Genomic DNA, 19,798 nt, shown 5'->3' on the forward strand with positions numbered 1-19,798 from the left:
GAGAGCGCCGAAGATGTCTGAGCTGGACGTGGAACCGATCAGACTATATCATGTCGTTGGGCGTAATTGGTTAGCGTCGGGTTGAGAGACGTGGTGGGTGAAGAGTCGCAAAAGATGAGACCTCGAAGCTGCAAGTGCTTTGTTGTGACATGAATGTTTATGCCCGTCAACTCTAGGACCCATCATTTGCTTGGCGCGACCCTGGCCAATCACGCTTCACCGGCCGTCTTGCTCCTCCTCGCCGGCCATGACGCTCAAGAACTCATCATCATCCGAGACCCCTCAATCGGCTACCTGGTCATGTAGCCGAGTGCTTCCGTGTATATATATCAATATTGGTAGGTCGCTGGAATGTAGGTATCCAATCTTGCTTCTCATCCTTCTGTGAACATGTCCAAACATTTGATTCCTTCTCTTCGTGCCTTCTCACGGCCCTCCTTCCACTGCCTCCGTCGCTCAATACCACAAACAAGATGTTTTTCAATCTCGAAGCCTACGCGACTTATGGAAACCTCTGGCTTCTCAGAAGAGCAGATGGAAGTCCGTGAAGCCATCTCCAAGATATGTTCCAACTTTACAGACGACTACTGGCTCGAGCACGACCAACAAGAGAAATATCCCCATGAACTACATGCTGCACTGGCAAAAGACGGATGGATCGGCATTGCTTTGCCAGAATCTCTCGGAGGAGCAGGCCTGGGCATATCAGAAGCCACCATGATGTTGCAGACTATCTCGGAATCTGGTGCTGGAATGGCGGGCGCTCAGTCGATCCACGCAAACGTGTATGCTACGCAACCAGTAGCCAAATTTGCCACAGAGGAACAGCTCCAGCGAATGCTCCCAAAACTCATCAGTGGAGAGTGTCGAGCCTGTTTTGGTGTTACAGAGCCAAACACTGGCCTAGAAACCCTCAAACTCAAGACCACCGCCCTCAAAGACGGTGACTTCTACAATGTGACTGGCCAGAAAATCTGGATCTCCTCTGCTCAAGTAGCCACAAAGATGATTCTTCTAGCACGTACAACACCAATTGAGGAAGTCACCAAGCCTTCAGAAGGTCTTTCCTTATTCTTTATCGACTTCGACAAAGCACAACCCGGCCTCGAGCTGAAGAAGATCCGTAAGATGGGTGGACGAGCAGTCGATGCCAACGAAGTCTTCTTTGACAACTACCGCATCCCAGCCGACTCCCTTATTGGAAAAGAAGGTCAAGGCTTCAAAATTGTGCTGCATGGTATGAATGCCGAACGCTGCCTCCTAGCAGGCGAAGCACTGGGTCTAGGTTACGCTGCTCTACGCAAAGCCTCACAATATGCAAAAGAACGCATCGTCTTCAGTCGACCCATCGGGATGAACCAAGGAATTCAACATCCCCTCGCTCAAGCATACATGCAGCTCGAAGCTGCAAAACTGTCCACCTACCATGCAGCACGCCTTTATGATGCGTCAAAGACTGACCCTAGCATAACTCAGCATGCGATTGGCCTTGCTTGCAACACAGCCAAGTATCTAGCTGCTGAAGCGGCTTTCACGGCGTGCGAACGATCGGTCTTGTCAATGGGTGGTATGGGCTATGCAGCAGAATACCATGTGGAAAGATACCTTAGGGAATGTTTTGTGCCTAGAATCGCGCCAGTCAGTAGGGAGATGATCATGAACTACGTGGCAGAGAAGGCTTTAGGATTACCAAGGAGTTACTAGTCTAGATTGATGGATACCTGTATAGTAGCGTAGTGCTGTAAGAACATGGCTATTGTCACTTCCATTTCTCGATTCTCCCTTCAAGCTCAAGTCGAGGAATACTCCCATATTTGCAATTGGACTGAGATCTTTACTAGTTCCAACCGACGTTACAGAGGGATAAATTGAAGGACTTGCCATCATAGATCTCTAGTGCCCGACCGTTAAGAGAATCAAAACATAATCAACTGCCGGGTTTACGAATCAGTGATCTCGACACGCCCGGCGGTGCTGAAATATAAGAGTTCGAATTGTAAGGATGTCGACTAAGGTCTCTATATCATTGTTGACATACTTAGGCAATACCTTGACTTTCTTCATGTAGTTATACATCTTCTAACCTACAAGCGGGCCTTTCTCTAGAGTGCCGAAGATAGAGTAATAGGCGTTTTTATCGTCCTTAAAGTACTCGCAAACCCTCTCTACAATTTAAAAGATGGTGCGCGCTAGGACATCTACGCTATCTATGTTAACAGTCACCTCGATGTAAATAGATCAAGGAGATTTTAAGAGGCTCTTGGATAAGAGAGATTCTCTCACCAGCGTCAACATCCTGCCATGGCACCCATGCTTCTACCTCTTCCTTGGGGAACTTGATTTTAACCATGTTGTTGACAGGTTTGGACACGATCTGGAACTCGTCACCCTTCTTACGACCAAGCCACTTGTGGTCTAACTGATTGATGACTTCCACGCGAGGTGTCGAATTACATTTAGCGACTCCAGGATAATCGATGAGCCAATAGAGTCGGTGAATCTGTATGCGATCTCGAGACATTCAAGCGATTACAAACTCGAGAGCGCCGGTGAATGTGAATAGAGAATGCACCTTCGCCCAGCATGAGAGTAAGAGTCAGACGCTTGAGCTGTGCTTGCTACTCAGTGAAGGAGAAAAGCTTTGTGGTGACATCGTATAAACCAAACTCGCACCGAAGAGTTGCTCGCTATGTTCTATAGCCCAAGAGGATTCGAGACAGATTGGTCTGATGCGCCAAAGAGTGCGCTCGACTCCATCTTGCTCATGGCGGCCGTTATCAGTGAGTGGAGCAAACACAATCAACAGACCTTGGTTTTGTCAGTACCTGAAGTGAAATGTGTTGCCTGAAGACATGCCACCTCAGGCGTTAATTTTGCGAAAAAGGTAGGCAACGGATGCTTGTCTTGGCGAAGAAAACGGTAGCCTACCACCACATCGACTTCACACTCTTCGATAGACCTCTCAACATCTTCCTATCATTATGCAGAGCGAATCTGTCAACGCCGTCGTCCGCGAGCTAGCATCTGCGCATTGGCAAGAAATCCAGGTTGAAGTTCAAGTAAGCACAAGGGCCCTTGCTCACGTTGCACAACACCCGTCACGCGCGGAAAGCAGGCCGACATGGGACGGCAGGGACGAACAAATGGCGCTCAAAATGCTATGGTCTGATTGCAAGAGAAAAGGAGAAAAACGACAGGTTCGCGTCCAAACTCGAGAGACTCGACTCAATGCAGATTTCTGTGACCCCTATGTTCTCAGGGTGATACACAGAGAGAATGGTTGGGCGGCTTGATCGTGAAATCTTGCTGCGTTCTCGTGGATAAACAAACTCGAACCGGAAGGGATACCGCAGGCTCGAGTGGTATCCAAGTTGAGGCTCAACCTCAATCAAGTTTAACGCTGACTCGTGATAGCGTCAAAATTGATCTTGCGAGCAAAACATGCAACCCCTTTCTGCCTGATGTACGAGCAACTCTTCAATGAATGCAATTGTTTCGACTCAGCACACTGAGCAATGTAGCATTTGTGCTACCGTTATACAGCCCGAATCCGACGCATGAACCACACGCGGAAAGGGGTTTCTCTTGACAGGCTTGTAGTACCGCTTCAGAAAACTCCGAAACGTTCAACACGACACACATCAATTGCTCTCAGAAAACTCCCCGGTTCGTCCGGCATTCAACAAAAATGACCCGAGATCGGACACGACAAGACAGAACAGAAAGTGTGCTCGGTCGCACAAGACCCTTATCATGTTAAGGGCTCGTCTTCCCTCTTGCAATGTCCAGACTTGGCATTGGCGGATTTACACGGCATGATGTACGTGTGTGCCGTTCATCCCTGCTACTCATCTGCGTTGTGGTGTATTACTCAGCTCGAGATCGTTGGTTGATTGCTGCACGACACGTCAAGCCGCAGGAACAGGACTGGCCATACATCATGATCTGCGTCGGAAAGCAATCGCCTTCAGATGCCTGTGATTCAATTCGCAGTTTGATCGTCATCATCATCCAATTGTTTTTGAGCTTTTGATCTCCCAGCTTGGAAGTCTGCAAGTGGTCTCCATTGCTTTTAGAATGATCACGCTTTCGTAACAGAAGTGATGTCCATCTGTGACTGTTGTCAAGAGGAATGGCAAGCTTGATGGATAAGAGATGTGGCGTGTCAAGAGCGTCCTACCGGCAGTCTGCATATGCAAGTCCTATAGGCGTTATGGCAGCTTGCAGCCAGACCTGAAGCATTGCCGCATAGAACGGCATAAAGATCGTATAGGTCACCATTTCATGCAGAGTATATCAAAAAGACTTTATCCCGCTATAAGAATGTCTTCGAATATACTTGCTCACTCTTTTGGATCCAAGACGGAACGTCTTCTGTTCAACTTCCCATCACGGTTATCTTGGTCACAAACAGCTGGTTATAGTATTGAGAAACAGCTTGGCAGCCAACCACACAAGCTTGATGGCGCTTTGATCTTCCCTTGACCCCTCCCGAAATCATCCTTTGAGGCAACAATCGGTGTACAAACAGAGCTCTCGTCAAAGCAGGAAAAAGAAAACGACGTTGCCTGGTCATGCGAAGTCACTGAGACATACAGCCCACTTGAACGCAATCAACCGAAGCCCGGCATACGAGGTGCAGACCGACATGAATGAAAGTCTGCTCTCATAGCAACACGCCAGCAAGTGAAGACCAGCAAAAGATCAGTGCAGAGGATATTCACCACTGGCAATTTACAAAGAACGGTAGAGGGAGTTTCGTAAAGAAAGGACAGGTAAAAGAGGCATTCGCGAAGATGACAGACGTTGCTTGTTCCTCATGGTCCCTGGATCCTGTCTTTGATACATACTGCAAGCTCCCCTTAGACTTGGTAAGGCGTCGAACACTCGCATATACTCACCGCCCATCGCCTCCTTGTCTGGATACTCAATTGAACTACTTGAACCCGAACCAACACCCTCAAATACTGTCTCCGACATCACTCGACTCTTCACATATCAACACGACAATGGCATCGGAGAGCAGACCCACGATGATCAAGATTTCATCTCTTCTCAACGCTCCTCCATCTCCGGGTATTCTGCCACCATTCTCATCGTTGAGCCCGCCCCTCACCCCTGCACCAACCAGCCAAGCATCTTCTGTTACGTCCAGTCCTCCACCGCAAGTCACTCGCTCTGGCGATGCCTCGACAGGCCTCCGCCAGAAGATTGCCAAGGACGCTGCTGTTTTCAATCGCAGTCCAGCCCGAGGCGAGGTCAACTATGCTCCGTTCGAGGTCAGTGATCAATGCGCCATGCTCAGCAAGAGAGAACGCCTTGAGCTGGCTGAGCAACACCGCCGCTTCAAGATCTATCCCAACGGCAGTGGCGAGGAAAATCTGATCCGTGACTTTGTCCGTCACATTCCTTACAACAGCGAGAAGAAGGCATTCTCCGACAAGACTGGTCGAGAGGCATTCGAGTGTGAGTAATACCAGGGAGCTTGTGTTAAATTGTGAGTACTGACTTTGTCCCAGTGTTTCAGTATACGTTCAGCCTGCCCCACGAGCCCAACAAGACCTACACAGTCATGTGGGACTATCAAATCGGCCTTGTCAGAATCACGCCTTTCTTCAAGGCATGCAACTACCCCAAGACCCAACCCAACAAGGTTCTCAGCCTCAACAGTGGCCTACGAGAACTCTCGTTCAGCATTACTGGCGGTGCCATCGCAGCTCAAGGCTACTGGATGCCGTATGGATGCGCCCGTGCTGTCTGCGCTACCTTCTGCTGGCACCTTCGCTGGGCACTTACCCCTATCTTTGGTCCTAGCTTCATCAGAGACTGCCTGCCTCCCAACCATCCAGGCTTCGCAAGATTCATCATCGAACCGGATGTTGTTCGTGCATGTGCTCGTGAGGCCGAGGGCTGGCGTGCTGGTATGAGCTCTAACCAATACAACCTTGCCACGACCTCTGCGCCAGCACCTCCCATTCCTCGCTCAGCACCCATGCAGCTGCCAGAGCCCAAACGCCTTCGTGCTCGCCCTACGCGCCCTCGAGTTGATACTACTGCTCACCTCGGGAGCCCCTTCCACAGCGATGACGAGACTGCTGCCGTCATCTCTGATGCACCCCGTACTCGTCGAACTATCCCTGACTCTCCCTCGGTCTCACCGAAGACATGCATCTCTCCCACAGCCCACTGGGCTGCAGTCAACGACTCTCGAGAGAATGACATTGGCACGCCTACCCCTTGTGTCAGCCACACCAACACATCCAAGCTTCCAGCCGACATGCAAAACCTCCTCGTCACACCTACTTCCGCTTCTGGACATACTGTTCTAACTCAGGCAGCTGGTGCTCGTAAGCGCCGTCGCTCTTCTGTTCTTGCGCCTGTATCTTCGTCACCCGACTCTTCGCTCACTGCATCGCCTACCACTTCTTCTGGCTCTGACGGCGAAGATCCTGAATACGTTGCTTCATCGAGCGACAAAGAGGATGACGAGAGTGGAGACGAAGGTCCAAGCAACAACCAGGCCAGAACAACCAAGAAGAGAAAGATCACTGTGCCTGGACTTGGCCGCTTCAGAGCCAGAGAGGTCAATGCGGCTAAGATGCTTCTTGCCTTGCACCAGGACGATGCTTCTATGGCGACTGATTGAGCGTTTTTTTCCCTACTCCTTCCACTGTCTTGCCAACATGAATTTCTCGTTGGTGGAAGGCACGATGCAAACATTCTTTCACAACCATTTGTTACGGCCTTGTTTCTCACTTTCCTTTTCCCCTAGTTTACGTCCAGCATGATTATGACTCGAGCATGCCCTTATGCACGATATGACTCCACCCAACCCCAGCGATAGACAGCAACGACTTTATGTATTGATACCCCCTTCCTACTTGAGATGAAATGAAAAAGTCTTTGTTTACACAACATTTGATTCTATGATGTTTCCTGATTGATCAAACCCTTGCTTTGCTGCTTTCAACAGGCTATGTCATCGGCTACTCCTGGCAGTTACTCTCGCTTTAAGCCGTGTACTTCAGGTTTAAACCATTCTTTCATCAAGTCTTCGAGGACTTCTTGCGCTGACGTCCTTGCCTCTTGCGATGAGCTTGCACTACCTTCGATGTAAAACTTGATCTTGGGTTCTTGTGATTGTCAGCATGTAATCTTGATTTTCCGACGATTAACAGAACTCACCTGTTCCCGATCCGCGAACCGTGAAGTGCACATTACCTGCGAGCTCGCAGCTAATCATCTGTGAGCTTTTGTCGACTGGCAGTGTTGGCTTGTTGTCGGGTGTTGCAGAGTCGAATCCAATGGTCAGGTCGCGCCAACGAAGGATCTTGCGACTTCCAACAGTCGTGGGCTTTGCTTGTCGGATTTGCTCAAAGACGACGTTGGTGACATCTGAAGATGGCGAGATGACATATGTATTGGCATCTTCGAAGTAACCATACTGCTTGCAGAGCTCGTTGTACTTTGCCCATGGAGATAGTCCTTGTTTGTTCCAGCGATCACAAGCTGCCAGGAAAACAGCAGCTGCGGCAACGCCATCCTTATCAAAGACTACTTCGCTGAACATGTATCCGATAGCTTCTTCGTAGGCGAAAAGTGCATCGTAATCTTGTTGTTGCAGCTCGCGAGATCTGTTGCCCAACCATTTGAAGCCCGTTAAGGTTTCTTCCCAGTGAAATTTGCCGCTAGCAGTAGCCATGCCTGCCAGCATCTTTGATGACACTGTTGACGATAGCATTGCCAAACCCTTACTGCTCTGGGTTGGTTGATATGTGTCCAAGATGTGTGAGGCAAGTAGGACACCCATCTGATTGCCAGTCAATTGCCTCCACTCGCCATCCACATTCTCCGCAGCCGCAAATCTATCGGCATCTGGATCATTGGCTAGGATCAGCTTGATACCGTTGTGATCCGCGACTTGTTTGGCAAGATCTAGAGCCCCCTTCTCCTCGGGATTGGGGAAGCGTACAGTTGGAAAATCAGGATTTGGATGAGCCTGTTCTTGAACAACGTGCATCTTGCTTTCTAACCCTAATAATTCCATCACCGACGTGAAGAATGGTAGACCCACTCCGTGCATTGGTGTATAGACAAAGGGTACAGAGGCATCTGGATTTGAGACTGCCGATAAATTGGCGACTGTGGCCATATAACCTTGTTGGACTTGGTGAAGTGCGTTGGTCACAAGAGGGCTTCCCTGTTCGAGGATGTCTACATCCCAAGTGATTGGCTCTAAGTTCGCATCGATAGATGCGGCAATTCCGGCATCGTGGGGTGGAACAATCTGACATCCATTTCCCCAGTATACTTTATAGCCATTGTCGGCCGCTGGATTGTGTGAAGCAGTAATCATGACGCCGGCAGCTGAATTCAAGTGGCCAACCGTGTAAGGTACAAGTGGAGTGTGTACTTGACCCAGCCATTTGACAGGAATGGCTTTTGCTACAAAAACAGCAGCGACCAACTTGGCAAACTTGTCAGAGTTGTGCCGGGCATCCCTTCCAATAACGACACCCTGAGTTCTGGTATCATGATTGGTTTTGAGCAGATACTCAGCCAGTCCTTGAGAAGCTTGGATAACGGTCAGAGAATTCATGCGCGAGAAGCCAGCCTCCATCCTTCCACGCAATCCAGCAGTGCCGAAAGCAATACGCTTTTGGAGTCGTAGTGTGAGCTCAGTGGTGTTGTTCTCGGCAACAAGTCTTTCAATCTCGGACCGTGTCGAGACATCTTGATCAAGACGCAGCCACTCGTCAACATATGTCTGCAAAGATGAATCCATATCGTGTTATTCTGCGTCCAAGATGAACAGTTGAAGGTGATTTGGACACGACGACGGTATCACATGTCAAGCAAAATAAGGTTGAAGGCTAGAGCTGCAGGATTGAGGCTCGGGCCGGTAGCGTCAAAAGGGCGGAGAATGACGAGTCAACAACACTCGGGTGACCAGCAAAGGCACGGGAGCAACCAACTCAGACAAGTCGATACTCATACCGCATTCCTCCATGCACATTCACGGGCAGAGACGACGAACAAGATGATGGCCTCACGCATCTTGTCTCGTTTCCTCCCCTCAGCTGATGATGGCCCCTACGAAGACGAATACCGTCACGACCATGGCCGAACGCCCGATCGAGCTGAACGAGGGCTGAGAGACTCGTCCGACGAGCATGAGCTCAATGCCCTCATGGCTGGAGATGCCGAACTCGATCTCGACTTCGATGCGCAACCTTCGACTTCCCGACCTCATACCGACGAAGACATTCCAGCCTCGCTGCTCATGGAAGACAAGCCCGACCAGAGCACCTTCGCTCCACCCCCGAACCATCGTACCGAAGCACAATGGAGAAAGACCCAAGAAAGGCAACAACTACACCCGGACGACCGACCTCGTCCTGCCGTCTCGCGTGCTCCCAATCAGGATGCTGTTCTCAAAGAGCAAGCCATGTGGCTTTGGACAAACGTTCAGAACTTGGATGCCTTCCTGCTTCAGGTCTATCAATACTTCACTGGACATGGTATCTGGTCTATCTTGTTATCACGCTTCATCCACCTAGCCACGACCGCTTTCCTCTTCAGTCTCTTCATGTTTCTCTCCACTTGCGTCGACTATGCCAAGATACCTACCAGCAAGGGCACCTCGGAAGTTTTGATCCCTCAGTGTATGAAGAAGTCATCTTGGACAAAGAGTTTGTTACTGTGGGCATTCTGCTTCTGGTGGATCAAGACATTGTGTGGTTACATTGCCGACATCCCGAGGTTGCGGAAGATGGAGATGTTTTATCAACACTTGCTCGGCATACCAGACACCGACATTCAGGCTGTCTCTTGGGAGAGAGTAATCCAAGGTCTCATGAAGCTTCGTGATCTTAACCCTGAAACTGCCGATACTGTTCCCAAGTATTTGAAGGCGACGGGAAAGCAGTCAAAGCAGAAGATGGATGCCCATGATATTGCCAATCGCTTGATGCGTCGCGACAACTACAGCATTGCCCTCTTTAACAAGGAGATCATCGATCTGACTCTGTCAATACCGATACTCGGCAATCGTCAGTATTACTCGAAGAGTCTAGAAGACTGCCTCAACCACTGTTTTTCTGGCTTCATCTTTGACGAGCAAGGCCAAGTTGATCCGTTGTGTCTGCAAAGGAAAGACAGACATCGCCTGATTCAGATTCTCCGTCAGCGTCTCCGCTTTCTGGCCATCATGAGCATCTTCATGGCCCCTTTCACTATCACTTTGCATTGTATCTACTATTTCTCACGATATTATGCTGTAAGTCAAACAGTATCTTCTTAAGTTTAGTGCACCAGTGCTGACTATTGTAGGAATTCCGCGCTAGCCCTTCCGCCATTGGAGCTCGTACTTTTACCCCTCTAGCAGAATGGAAATTTCGCGAATTCAATGAGCTGGATCACGACTTCCGCCACCGCATCAAGCAAGCGCATCCTATGGCGGCAGCTTACCTCGACCAGTTTCCTAGAGACAAGACTCACCAATTCCTGCAGTTCGTTAGTCTCGTTAGTGGTACACTAGCAGGCCTATTGACCATCGCCACTCTATGGGACTCAGAGCTCTTTCTTGGATTCGAGATCACGCCTGGTCGTACAGCTTTCTTCTACGTCTCGATACTGCTGGCAGTGGCTACAGGAGCACGTAGTGCCATCCCGGACGAGAGTAAAGTGCACGAGCCAATATTCCACCTGAAGAATGTGATTGGAGCCATACATTACTGTCCTGCGCGATGGAAGAACCAGCTACACAGCGACGAAGTCCGCGTCGAATTCTCTGCTCTGTATCAGATGAAGGTTATGATTTTCCTCGAGGAAATTCTGAGTCTTCTCATTGCGCCTTTCATTTTGTGGAGAAATTCTGGAAAGCGAAGTGAGATGATCATCGACTTCTTCCGCAACTCTACCGTTCAAGTCGATGGCCTTGGCCACTTGTGTACATTTGCCGTGTTCGAGTTCAGGAAAAGCAAGAACGTCGAAGACGATGTGGGCAAGGATGTCGATGGACTGCGTGGGGATTATTTTGGCACCAAAGATGACAAAATGGCCATGTCGCAATACTATTTCATGGAGCGGCTCAGCAAGTACGACAGACAACAGGCGTTCCGTCAAAACCGTGCTCATGGTATCCAACTTCCACCTGCATTCCCTCCGTTGGAGACTGCGACAAGGCAGACTGCCGCTGGCAGAAGCCAAAATGCAAGGGAGCCATCTTCACATCAACCATCACCGCATCAGTCTCTATTGCTAGATGTCCCTCGACAGAAGGCTGCTCCTGCAACCACCAAGCGTCCAGGAGGACAGCGGTTGACTCAGCTACGTGGAGGTGGTAAACGTCCAAGTGCACCTGAATATCTCAGTCCTGATGAGGGCGAAGAGGATCATATGGCAGGCCTGGACGCCTTAACCACAAGCAGACTTATTGAAGAAGACGAGGACCTGTCTCCTTCGTGGAAGACATTTCATGGAAGAAACGACATGGAGGAGTCAGAGGCAGGCAAAGAGCGCCGTCCGAACAATGGAGTCTTGGGGCTCCTTGTTGAATACTCCAAAGCGCATTCTGGTAGCAAGGGACCTAAGCTGGGTTAATGACGGATTTGTATTCTCGGAGTTTACGAGGCAGGGTCTAGAGCGGGCATGTCAGTGGCCTAAGATGAGATTGGAGTTTGGGTAACCAGGTTTTGGCTTAAGGGTCCAAGGTTCAAAGATTATTAGATGAGAAACGAATCAACGAGTGCTACAAGATTTGCAAAGCGGGAAAACCAATTCTAGCTCTCTTGTTAAACACATTGCAATACAGTGTTACATTGAAGCAGACGACAATGTGTGACCCTCTCGATCAAGGTTCGTCAGTGTACTCGTCCTCGATAGCATTCTCCTGGCTGCGCTTGCGATCCTCCATATCCGCAGCCCACAAAGCACTTCCCGCAGCAGTTGTGATCAAAAAGAACATACTCAACACAGGAACCAGCTGCAGAATCAACGCAACAGTACCAAACCACATATACTGGAACCTCATCGACTTGTTGCGGATGAAGACCTTGCGCTGCTCCTTGTTCATCCCCTTGAGGTTATGATAACGGCGCTGCAACAAGGGACCAGCACGATAACCAGTCAAGATCAAAAACAGCGGAACTCCCACAAAAGGAATGAAGTTCAGTGGCAACAAGACCACAAACTCGAATAATTGGCGGAAAGAAAAGGGAGCAAAGACTGCACCCTTATCACGTGGTCCCAGTGCCTTAAGAGGAGTTTCAGGTTCTTCGGTGTTTACGAGTCGTTTGGCCTTGACGAGGTCTGCATGGCCTCTGGCTACCATGACGGTATCGAAGACATCGACTTGAGTGTGGTCGACGAGGAAAGCTTCGAACAGAATAGCGATGATGAGGTTTCCCTCAGTCAGGACCAGGAAAGTGCCGTTCACCCAGGCGGAACCTCCTCTGTGGAAGAGCTTGAGAAGGGCGACTTGAGGTAGGTAGGCGGTTAAGAAGAGGATGACTAGGATGAAGATGGACATGACGACTAGAGGAAGCATTCTGGCTCTCAGGAGTGGCCACATGTATCTGTGTCGCAAGAAAAACCAGATACCCTGGGAAGCAGAGAGATGTTAGCCTCAACAAGCCCTGTTTTTGGGAGGGTTTCTCTTCGCATGCTAGCAATGTCCTATCTGGCTGGAGGGAAACACCATAGCCCAGATTGTCGTCTAGCAGTCCCCAGCTGATGAACCATCACTAGACGTGCCTTTGGCCAAAGAGTATTTACATGGTTTCACAGCTCCGATATTTTGGGACAACGATGAGGAGGCAAGAAAATGCGCGACTTACCATCAAAGGGTAGAGAAAGCTAGTGGTAAAATTCGCTCTCGCCCAACGACGGAACGGCGTGTTTGCTGAACTTGCCATGGCTGTTGCTTTCAGACAGTTTCTGATGCTCAACAAGGAAGTCGTCAAGTGGAATCTTGATGCCTGCCACGAGGACTGTTCTCGCGCAGCGGTCCGTGCACACTGACGTGGACAAGGTGAACAAGGTTGGCTCGGGTCGTTGCTACCTACTCTACCAACCTGACTCGAGATGTATACCTAATTTGACATGCATCTGCTATATTCACATGGGCCACAGATTTTGATTGCCATGCCTCTATATACTCAAGGTAGGTGTGGTTGTGGTCGTGGTCGATGATACTTTTATGGTAGTGCATCCTTCATCATCTCCACTCGCGCTTGGATGCTTGGCCAAAATTGCTTTCGTTTCACCGCATCGAACAACATCTCTTAGTAGCGAACAAGTCGTCTTTTCTCTCATCCTTCCATTCGAGCAGCTGCAGCCGAAAACATGGTATCGGAAGAATGGGACGATATATACTTCATGGTCTCGGACAGGAAACGTCCAGATCAAGAAGGCATCCCAGATGTATTTCACGTGTCTCAATGCGATGGCAATGATGTCTATGAGTTGAGCGTGGATGAAATCCAGCACTTTCTTTCTACCAATGCTATGACTTCGGTATCTTTCGTGAAGCATTGCTTGGAAAGGATTCGACGGGTAGGTCTACTTGCTCAAGGTTCTGCTCACTGCTGAGCAAGTTCAGGTCAACCCATATCTAGAGTGTGTGATCGAGACAAATCCTGATGCCCTAGAAATTGCACAGCAACTCGACGATGAGCGAGCAAAGGGCAAGACTCGAGGACCGCTGCATGGTATTCCTGTTCTGGTCAAGGATAACATGGCTACCAAGGACAAAATGCAAACGACCGGCGGATCTTGGGCTCTACTAGGCGCCATCGTCCCCAAAGATGCACATATCGTCCATCTTCTGAGGAAGGCAGGTGCAATCATCTTGGGCCACTCGAATCTGGACGAGTGGGCTGGCATGCGCTCCAAGATCTATTCGAATGGATACTCTGCACGCGGTGGTCAGACCAGAAACCCGTATATGCTCAGCAGAAGTCCGCAAGGGTCAAGCTCTGGCTCTGCGGTATCTGTTTCCAGCAATATCGTCCCACTTGCGTTTGGCACAGAGACCGATACTTCTGTGATTTGGCCGGCCATGGTCAGTGGTATTGTGGGCATCAAGCCTACAGTCGGTTTAACCTCGCGTAGTGGCGTGATTCCTATCTCAGAGACACAAGACTCGATCGGAACATATGGAAGATGTGTATCTGATGCAGCTCGTGCTCTCGACGCTATAGCCGGGCCTGATTCAGAAGACAGGCACTCAACTGTTCCCGAGAGACGGCAACCAAAGAGTTATGTCGACAGTTTGACTACCAGAAAAGCGTTATATGGTGCAAGATTTGGTCTACCCATGAAACGCTTCTGGGAGCTCGTCCCAAAGCAGCAAAGGAAGGTGGCCGAGAAGGTCTTAAAGCTGATCGAGAAAGCTGGCGCAAAAATCATACCCGTCGAAATGCCTTGCGCCGAGGAACGTATCGCACCTGATGGTGGCTGGGATTGGTAAACATCACTCCTGTTGAAGACTACCACCAATTGCTGACAACACATAGGGAGCACGGTAAAGAAGAAGTCTCAGAATTCACCATCAACAAGGTAGAATGCTACTACTTGATGAACGAATACCTCAGCAAGCTCAAAAACACAAACATCAAGACTGTCGAGGATGTCGTCCGCTTCAACGACGAAAACGCAGGATCCCAAGGAGCTAAACCTGGCGATCATCCGGCCTTCCCTTCAGGCCAGGTAACTTGACACCATTGATCCTGCGAAAACATAAAAGTTCTGTTCTGATTTGGAGACTCTAGGACAACTTCCGCGAAGTGGTCGAAGCAAAGGGCATCAAATCTCCAGCCTACTACCACGCTTTCGCTCATATGCGCAAGCAATGCCGTGAAAACGGTATAGACGCAGCTTTGAACCCAGTCATCAAGGGCAAGAAGACTTCTCTGGATGCACTACTCTTCTGCGACGTCCGTGGCGCAGGCCAACAAATCGCCGCTCAAGCCTGTACGTCTTCCTTTCCACCTTCTGCTCCACTATCAGAGTGACTATCGTATTAACAATCAATCCACAGCATATCCCGTCATGACCATCCCCATCGGCCTCGATATCGATGGTATGCCCATAGGCTTGAACATCCAACACACAGCCTGGGAAGAAGCAACTTTGGTGCGCTGGGCATCGGCAATAGAAGATCTGCTTCGCGCAGAAGTCGGACCAAGGAATCCTCCTCGCTACCAAGATCATCTGGCCAAGAACATTCCTGTGGAAAACGAGTATAGGTATCCGGGTGCGCCTCCTCGGTTTGGGGATAGGCCTCCGCCTTCTTGATAGACAGGTTGCTGTATTGTTCGATCGTATATAATGCATGAGAGCCGGAAGCACTTCGCGTACTCTGATCGTACAGCCTTCCCTTGTGTTATAGTATCTGAGTGCAGCTATAACAACACATAATACATTTGAGAATAAGATCATGCCCATCGAGAGACGATAATCCATCGGCTCTTTGTGGCCACACCCTCAGTTTCGAGCATATTTGTGCCTTTTTGTAAGGTGCACACTACCTCGTGCTATGGTGGGAGTACGAAGGAAGTCGTTATAGACCTTAGCACACGAGGAGTTGCCATCTGATTGTCACTTGGCACTGGTGTCAACAACCAAGTCTGTAACTTCCACTGTACTCCGACTATACCTAAGAACAAAATGTAAACTGCAAAAATGCACAATTGTGTTGAAAAGCAGAGGCATGTCCACAGAGAGTCGACCACTTAGTATATAGGCAGGTAGGAAAAGCATGAAATGGCTAGAGCTACGATGAACCGCTAGTGTTCAATGTTCTATGAATGAGCATAACAAGACCCATCGAAATCCATGAGATCTCTCCATCTACCTCCTTCTCCTCAGAATCATTCATCAAGATTTCGTACTTCTCACTGAACTTTGTGTTGGTGGCGGCGGCAATGAAAAGTCAAGAAGGGTATCGGGCAATATATGTTCCAGCCTTGAATGACCCTCCTCATCCTCTGAACCATTATCATCGTCACTTCCCATTGCACGGTCTGCGTCGTGTTGTTGTTGAGGTACAAAGTCTAGATCCATGTCGTCCTCATCCTCATCGTACAGTGGCGGTTCAGGATCACCTTTGTCCATGTCGTCCTCATCATCTGACTCGTACATTGCGAGGAACCTCCTTAGATATTGTCTTGCTTCGGGCGGAGGCGAGGATGTGGAAGGCGGCATAGGTGGCGGACTACTACTTACGTATGCGGCCATTTGGGTATGCTTCCTGAGGGAGTGGTGTAGCTGTGTGCCGCCGACTGTACTAATCTGCGAAGGAGGTATTGGTAGAATGATTGGTAGAGGCGGAGATGAGTGACGTTCAGTATTTTTCATCTGCTCTCCAGCCTCTGCCCGAAGACGTGCATCATTCTCGACAACAAGAGGTGGCGAAGACGGATACTTTCCGCTACTGACACTCTTGCTGTTCGGAGAGGAGGCGATCTGTATCACCTCTCTGATGGTCGTGTTCGGTAGAACAATATCACCCGAAAGGTCTATTTCCTCGATCTCATCAGACTGATAGAGGATCCGAGAAGGCTGTTGAGGGGATGATCGAGGCGATTGTGTGGGTGCATCCTCAAACTCTTGCTCAAGCAGCTGAGGTCGTGAAGTTGGAGCAGGCAGATCGTCACCGAGCTCTTGTGACTGTTGTGTTGTGACCAATTTGGATTCCTTATCGCTCTCAACCTCCTTTGCTTCAGGAGCATGTTCGGCTCGGTCCTCTTCAGCTTGAGAAAAGCTTCGCGTTTTGTGGAAAGCATCATAACCGAAACGATCTCGTTGTAGTTGCGTTTGCATGAAACGGGCGGCATCACGGTCCAAAGCACTACAGACTGGATCAAAGTTGTAGTCATAATCGTTCTCGGCGTAGTATGTTCCTCCAGCATACTGAGTATAACTGTCGACAGGGAGTTGTGCCTCAGTGGCAGCCGTGATTTCTTCCCCGAACATTTCCATCTGGGTGTCAGGTATTTGACTGCGGAACTTGTTCTGCTTGAACGGAGTCACTTGAGTGGCTGTGTCTTCAGAGTCTGGAATGGTACTGCGATGCTGGAGTGTAGGAGGTTTCTCGGGTATGCGGAAGATTGGGCGATTCTTGAGAGGTGATAGACGGAAAGGAGAGACGGGTTTTGTAGGACTTTCGGGAACGGGACTCATTCTAGTATCCTCGCCAGCATGGCTCTGCGAGAATGCATTGGTGCTCTTGTTCCGTAGTGGTGAACGCTCAGGTGAGCGCACGGTCTTGGCTGAGCAGATGGATATGATGGCGCTCTGTGGAGTGTTGGATGACGGAATCTCGGACTTGAACTTCTTCCTGGGAGTTCTGAGGTTCATGGCAGATATTGGTAGTTCTGGACTTGGATGCGGTCGCGCTTGCTGTTTTGGAAAGGCTGAATCCACTCTCTCATCGCTATGGTCTGAGCTAGATTGTGTCCTTTGGCTGTGGTTTTCCTCGTCTCCCTGCATCGTCACGTCGCCGTCTGCAGCCGCGGGTGCATTTTCATCAATGAGCCCTTGCATCCCTGTTTGTGGACCTTTGTCGTGTCTGTCGAGGACCAGTTGTGATTGTGAGTCTCGAACTCCATCGAACGAATCGTCTGGCATGAACTGCAGAAATAGATCTGCTGCTCCATCGTAGCGCTCTCCGATGAAAGAAGACGGAACGTATTGTGTCATGGTTGTCTGCCTTTTGCCATCTACCTCGCTCTTTCTCTTCTTCCTTCTAGGTCTTGCCCTCTCTAGCTCGTCCTCTTGATAATTTTGATCCTCATCCTCAACATCATCTTCGTCCTCAGCAGTTGTGGGTGATCGGGATACAGCCCACAGTGGCTGCTGTGTCAGAGTGGACTGCTGACGCAGCGGCGCTGGAGTATGGACACCAGAAGAGCGTATCGTGCGGCGTCGACTAGGAAATTTCTTCTGTCGTAGAGGCGTTTCTGAGCGATAGATTATGTCGGAATCGGCTCTTGCTACTTGGGGTGGCATACTCGATTAGCTTGACATTCGTGAGCTGTTCAGTCCTGTGAAGTTGTTTCTTGATTCGAGTGTACGCGACTCGAGAGACGCGTTGGCAACCGTGCACGCGTTCTTTTCGAATCTAGGCCTCTACGTCACATGCAAAATGGTGTTTATTTGTCGAGAAGCATTATAATCAATTCAAATTGGGTATATAGCGCCTGTAATGCAATCGTAACTCATGTGTCATGCCTAATCGGAGTCGTAAGCAACCAGGGAAAGTGCGGATTTTGGTTGCGCTTTCTCAGTCTCGAGACCCTCTTTCTCATTCTCCTCCGTACCTTTCTGCTGCTTCCCGTCTATATGGCTTTGCTGTTCTGGAGTATTGCTTTCCACCTTCCTCTTGATGCCAGCTATCGGGCGGAAGGTACGAGAATCTGTATTGCCGAAAGACAGAAACGGGTCTGCTGCAGCACGCGAGTTGTCGCGGACTTCCTGCTGCAATGCATTCTTCCGACGTTCGACTTCAGCAACTGCTTTGGTCTTATGCGAGGTTTTGGCTTTGACTGGAGCTGCCTCGCGCTTTGTGTCTTGGCGGAATAATGGCCGTGAAGTCACCCTCGTCGTCTCGGCGTCGATGTCTTCATCCGCAAGGCCACCGAAGTCGATCAGAGTAGCATGTCTTCTGTCTTCATCATTCTCTGGCATTAGTTCGACGTCCAGTCCCATCTTGTCCCTAAGCTTCTCCGAATAGTCATACTCTTTTTCCCTGACCTTGCGTTCTGCTCTGAACGTTCTCCTCAGACGCTTGTTGGCCTCATATGGATCGTCCCAGTGTTGATCTCGTATTTCCTGCAGCTCAATAATGCGTTTGCCTTGCTCTTTCTCCTGTACCTTGTCCTGCTTCTTATCCTCAAGAACAGCAAAAGCGTCCTGCCTTCTACGCTCCCTTTCCTCTGCTGAGAGAATCGGCACGCCATCTTCTCCTTCTCTTACGCGATCTTCTCCAGTATCTCTGGCCTTGCCGCCTTCTTTGACCACATACGCCGTGTTCTTGGGATCCGTATGTATCTCGATCCAGCCTCCGCAAGCGGGATGTTTCATGCGAAAGGACCATATAGGCGTGCTATAGTAGTTGCCGACTTTCTTCTTCTCGGCGTTGAATCGCACACCTTGGCCTATGATTGTCGGTTTGGGACAGTGATTGCACCAAACTGCGTAGGGCATCTCAAAGCGTACAGTCAAGATGCCTTCTTTGATCTTGTTCGCCCTTTTGCCCAGAGCATGTTTGCCTGCAACTTTATTGGCTGACATGGTGCCCTCCAGTTCGGGAGGGACATAGCGTCCCATGTTGAACCCCTGCATGATGGATACCTAGGCGGAGCAACTGTGCTCCTGGATTGTGTGTGCTCCGGTGAGTTGAGGTTATTGTTCAGGTTCGTCGGATAATTTGAGAATGCGATCATGGAAGCTGCGATTGTCTTGCCGAGGTGAGGCCGTGCGACAGCGACTTTATCTATTTGAGCAACGATGAGCTTCCGAACCGACATCTTCGCATTTGGATAGCCAGTACTCAGCAAGATGTATGTTCCTACCTGGTCTCTATTGTGCGGCATGTCACAGTGGCCATCCGCCGTTGACTCCAACTTGATGATCTCCCATTACCAGTGTCAGGTCGAAATTGTCCGTCAGGTGCAAACAACTTTGATCAAAATTGTTCGCAAACACATGAATACTAATATCTGGTATGATTGAATTGACCACTGTTCAATGAAAAACGCCAGCAGCGCATTGCCCACAGCTCATCAGCTCC

General features: G+C 49.7%; 8 protein-coding genes across 8 annotated transcripts; 4 read left to right on the plus strand and 4 right to left on the minus strand.

Moving 5' to 3' along the window:
• Positions 1–504: 504 nt before the first annotated feature.
• M437DRAFT_87619 (acyl-CoA dehydrogenase NM domain-like protein) lies at positions 505–1,704 on the plus strand (the record flags this gene model as incomplete). The annotated part of the gene is made up of 1 exon (XM_041028672.1): positions 505–1,704. One exon carries the CDS (start codon positions 505–507, stop codon positions 1,702–1,704), a length of 1,200 nt encoding a protein of 399 aa, XP_040876374.1.
• Positions 1,705–5,297: 3,593 nt separating this feature from the next.
• Positions 5,298–5,758, plus strand: M437DRAFT_57042 (uncharacterized protein; the record flags this gene model as incomplete). The annotated part of the gene is made up of 2 exons (XM_041023154.1): positions 5,298–5,466; positions 5,520–5,758. Coding segments are annotated over 2 exons (408 nt in total), but the record flags the coding sequence as incomplete, so codon positions are not given.
• A 1,241-nt stretch (positions 5,759–6,999) lies between these two features.
• Positions 7,000–8,785, minus strand: M437DRAFT_56839 (phosphoglucomutase-2; the record flags this gene model as incomplete). The annotated part of the gene is made up of 2 exons (XM_041023120.1): positions 7,000–7,133; positions 7,186–8,785. 2 exons carry the CDS (start codon positions 8,783–8,785, stop codon positions 7,000–7,002), a joined length of 1,734 nt encoding a protein of 577 aa, XP_040876376.1.
• Positions 8,786–9,256: 471 nt separating this feature from the next.
• Positions 9,257–11,166, plus strand: M437DRAFT_14532 (APG9-domain-containing protein; the record flags this gene model as incomplete). Its single annotated transcript, XM_041018768.1, has 2 exons — positions 9,257–10,279; positions 10,333–11,166. Coding segments are annotated over 2 exons (1,857 nt in total), but the record flags the coding sequence as incomplete, so codon positions are not given.
• A 688-nt stretch (positions 11,167–11,854) lies between these two features.
• M437DRAFT_69044 (uncharacterized protein) lies at positions 11,855–12,917 on the minus strand (the record flags this gene model as incomplete). Its single annotated transcript, XM_041025210.1, has 2 exons — positions 11,855–12,604; positions 12,840–12,917. 2 exons carry the CDS (start codon positions 12,915–12,917, stop codon positions 11,855–11,857), a joined length of 828 nt encoding a protein of 275 aa, XP_040876378.1.
• A 430-nt stretch (positions 12,918–13,347) lies between these two features.
• Positions 13,348–15,300, plus strand: M437DRAFT_57119 (amidase; the record flags this gene model as incomplete). The annotated part of the gene is made up of 5 exons (XM_041023167.1): positions 13,348–13,557; positions 13,595–14,469; positions 14,520–14,712; positions 14,775–14,976; positions 15,044–15,300. 5 exons carry the CDS (start codon positions 13,348–13,350, stop codon positions 15,298–15,300), a joined length of 1,737 nt encoding a protein of 578 aa, XP_040876379.1.
• A 582-nt stretch (positions 15,301–15,882) lies between these two features.
• M437DRAFT_87625 (uncharacterized protein) lies at positions 15,883–18,015 on the minus strand (the record flags this gene model as incomplete). Its single annotated transcript, XM_041028673.1, has 1 exon — positions 15,883–18,015. One exon carries the CDS (start codon positions 18,013–18,015, stop codon positions 15,883–15,885), a length of 2,133 nt encoding a protein of 710 aa, XP_040876380.1.
• A 222-nt stretch (positions 18,016–18,237) lies between these two features.
• Positions 18,238–19,350, minus strand: M437DRAFT_56878 (DUF572-domain-containing protein; the record flags this gene model as incomplete). The annotated part of the gene is made up of 1 exon (XM_041023126.1): positions 18,238–19,350. One exon carries the CDS (start codon positions 19,348–19,350, stop codon positions 18,238–18,240), a length of 1,113 nt encoding a protein of 370 aa, XP_040876381.1.
• Positions 19,351–19,798: the final 448 nt, after the last annotated feature.

This window comes from Aureobasidium melanogenum (genome assembly GCF_000721775.1).
Source record: "Aureobasidium melanogenum CBS 110374 unplaced genomic scaffold scaffold_25, whole genome shotgun sequence".
Lineage (NCBI taxonomy): Eukaryota > Fungi > Ascomycota > Dothideomycetes > Dothideales > Saccotheciaceae > Aureobasidium > Aureobasidium melanogenum.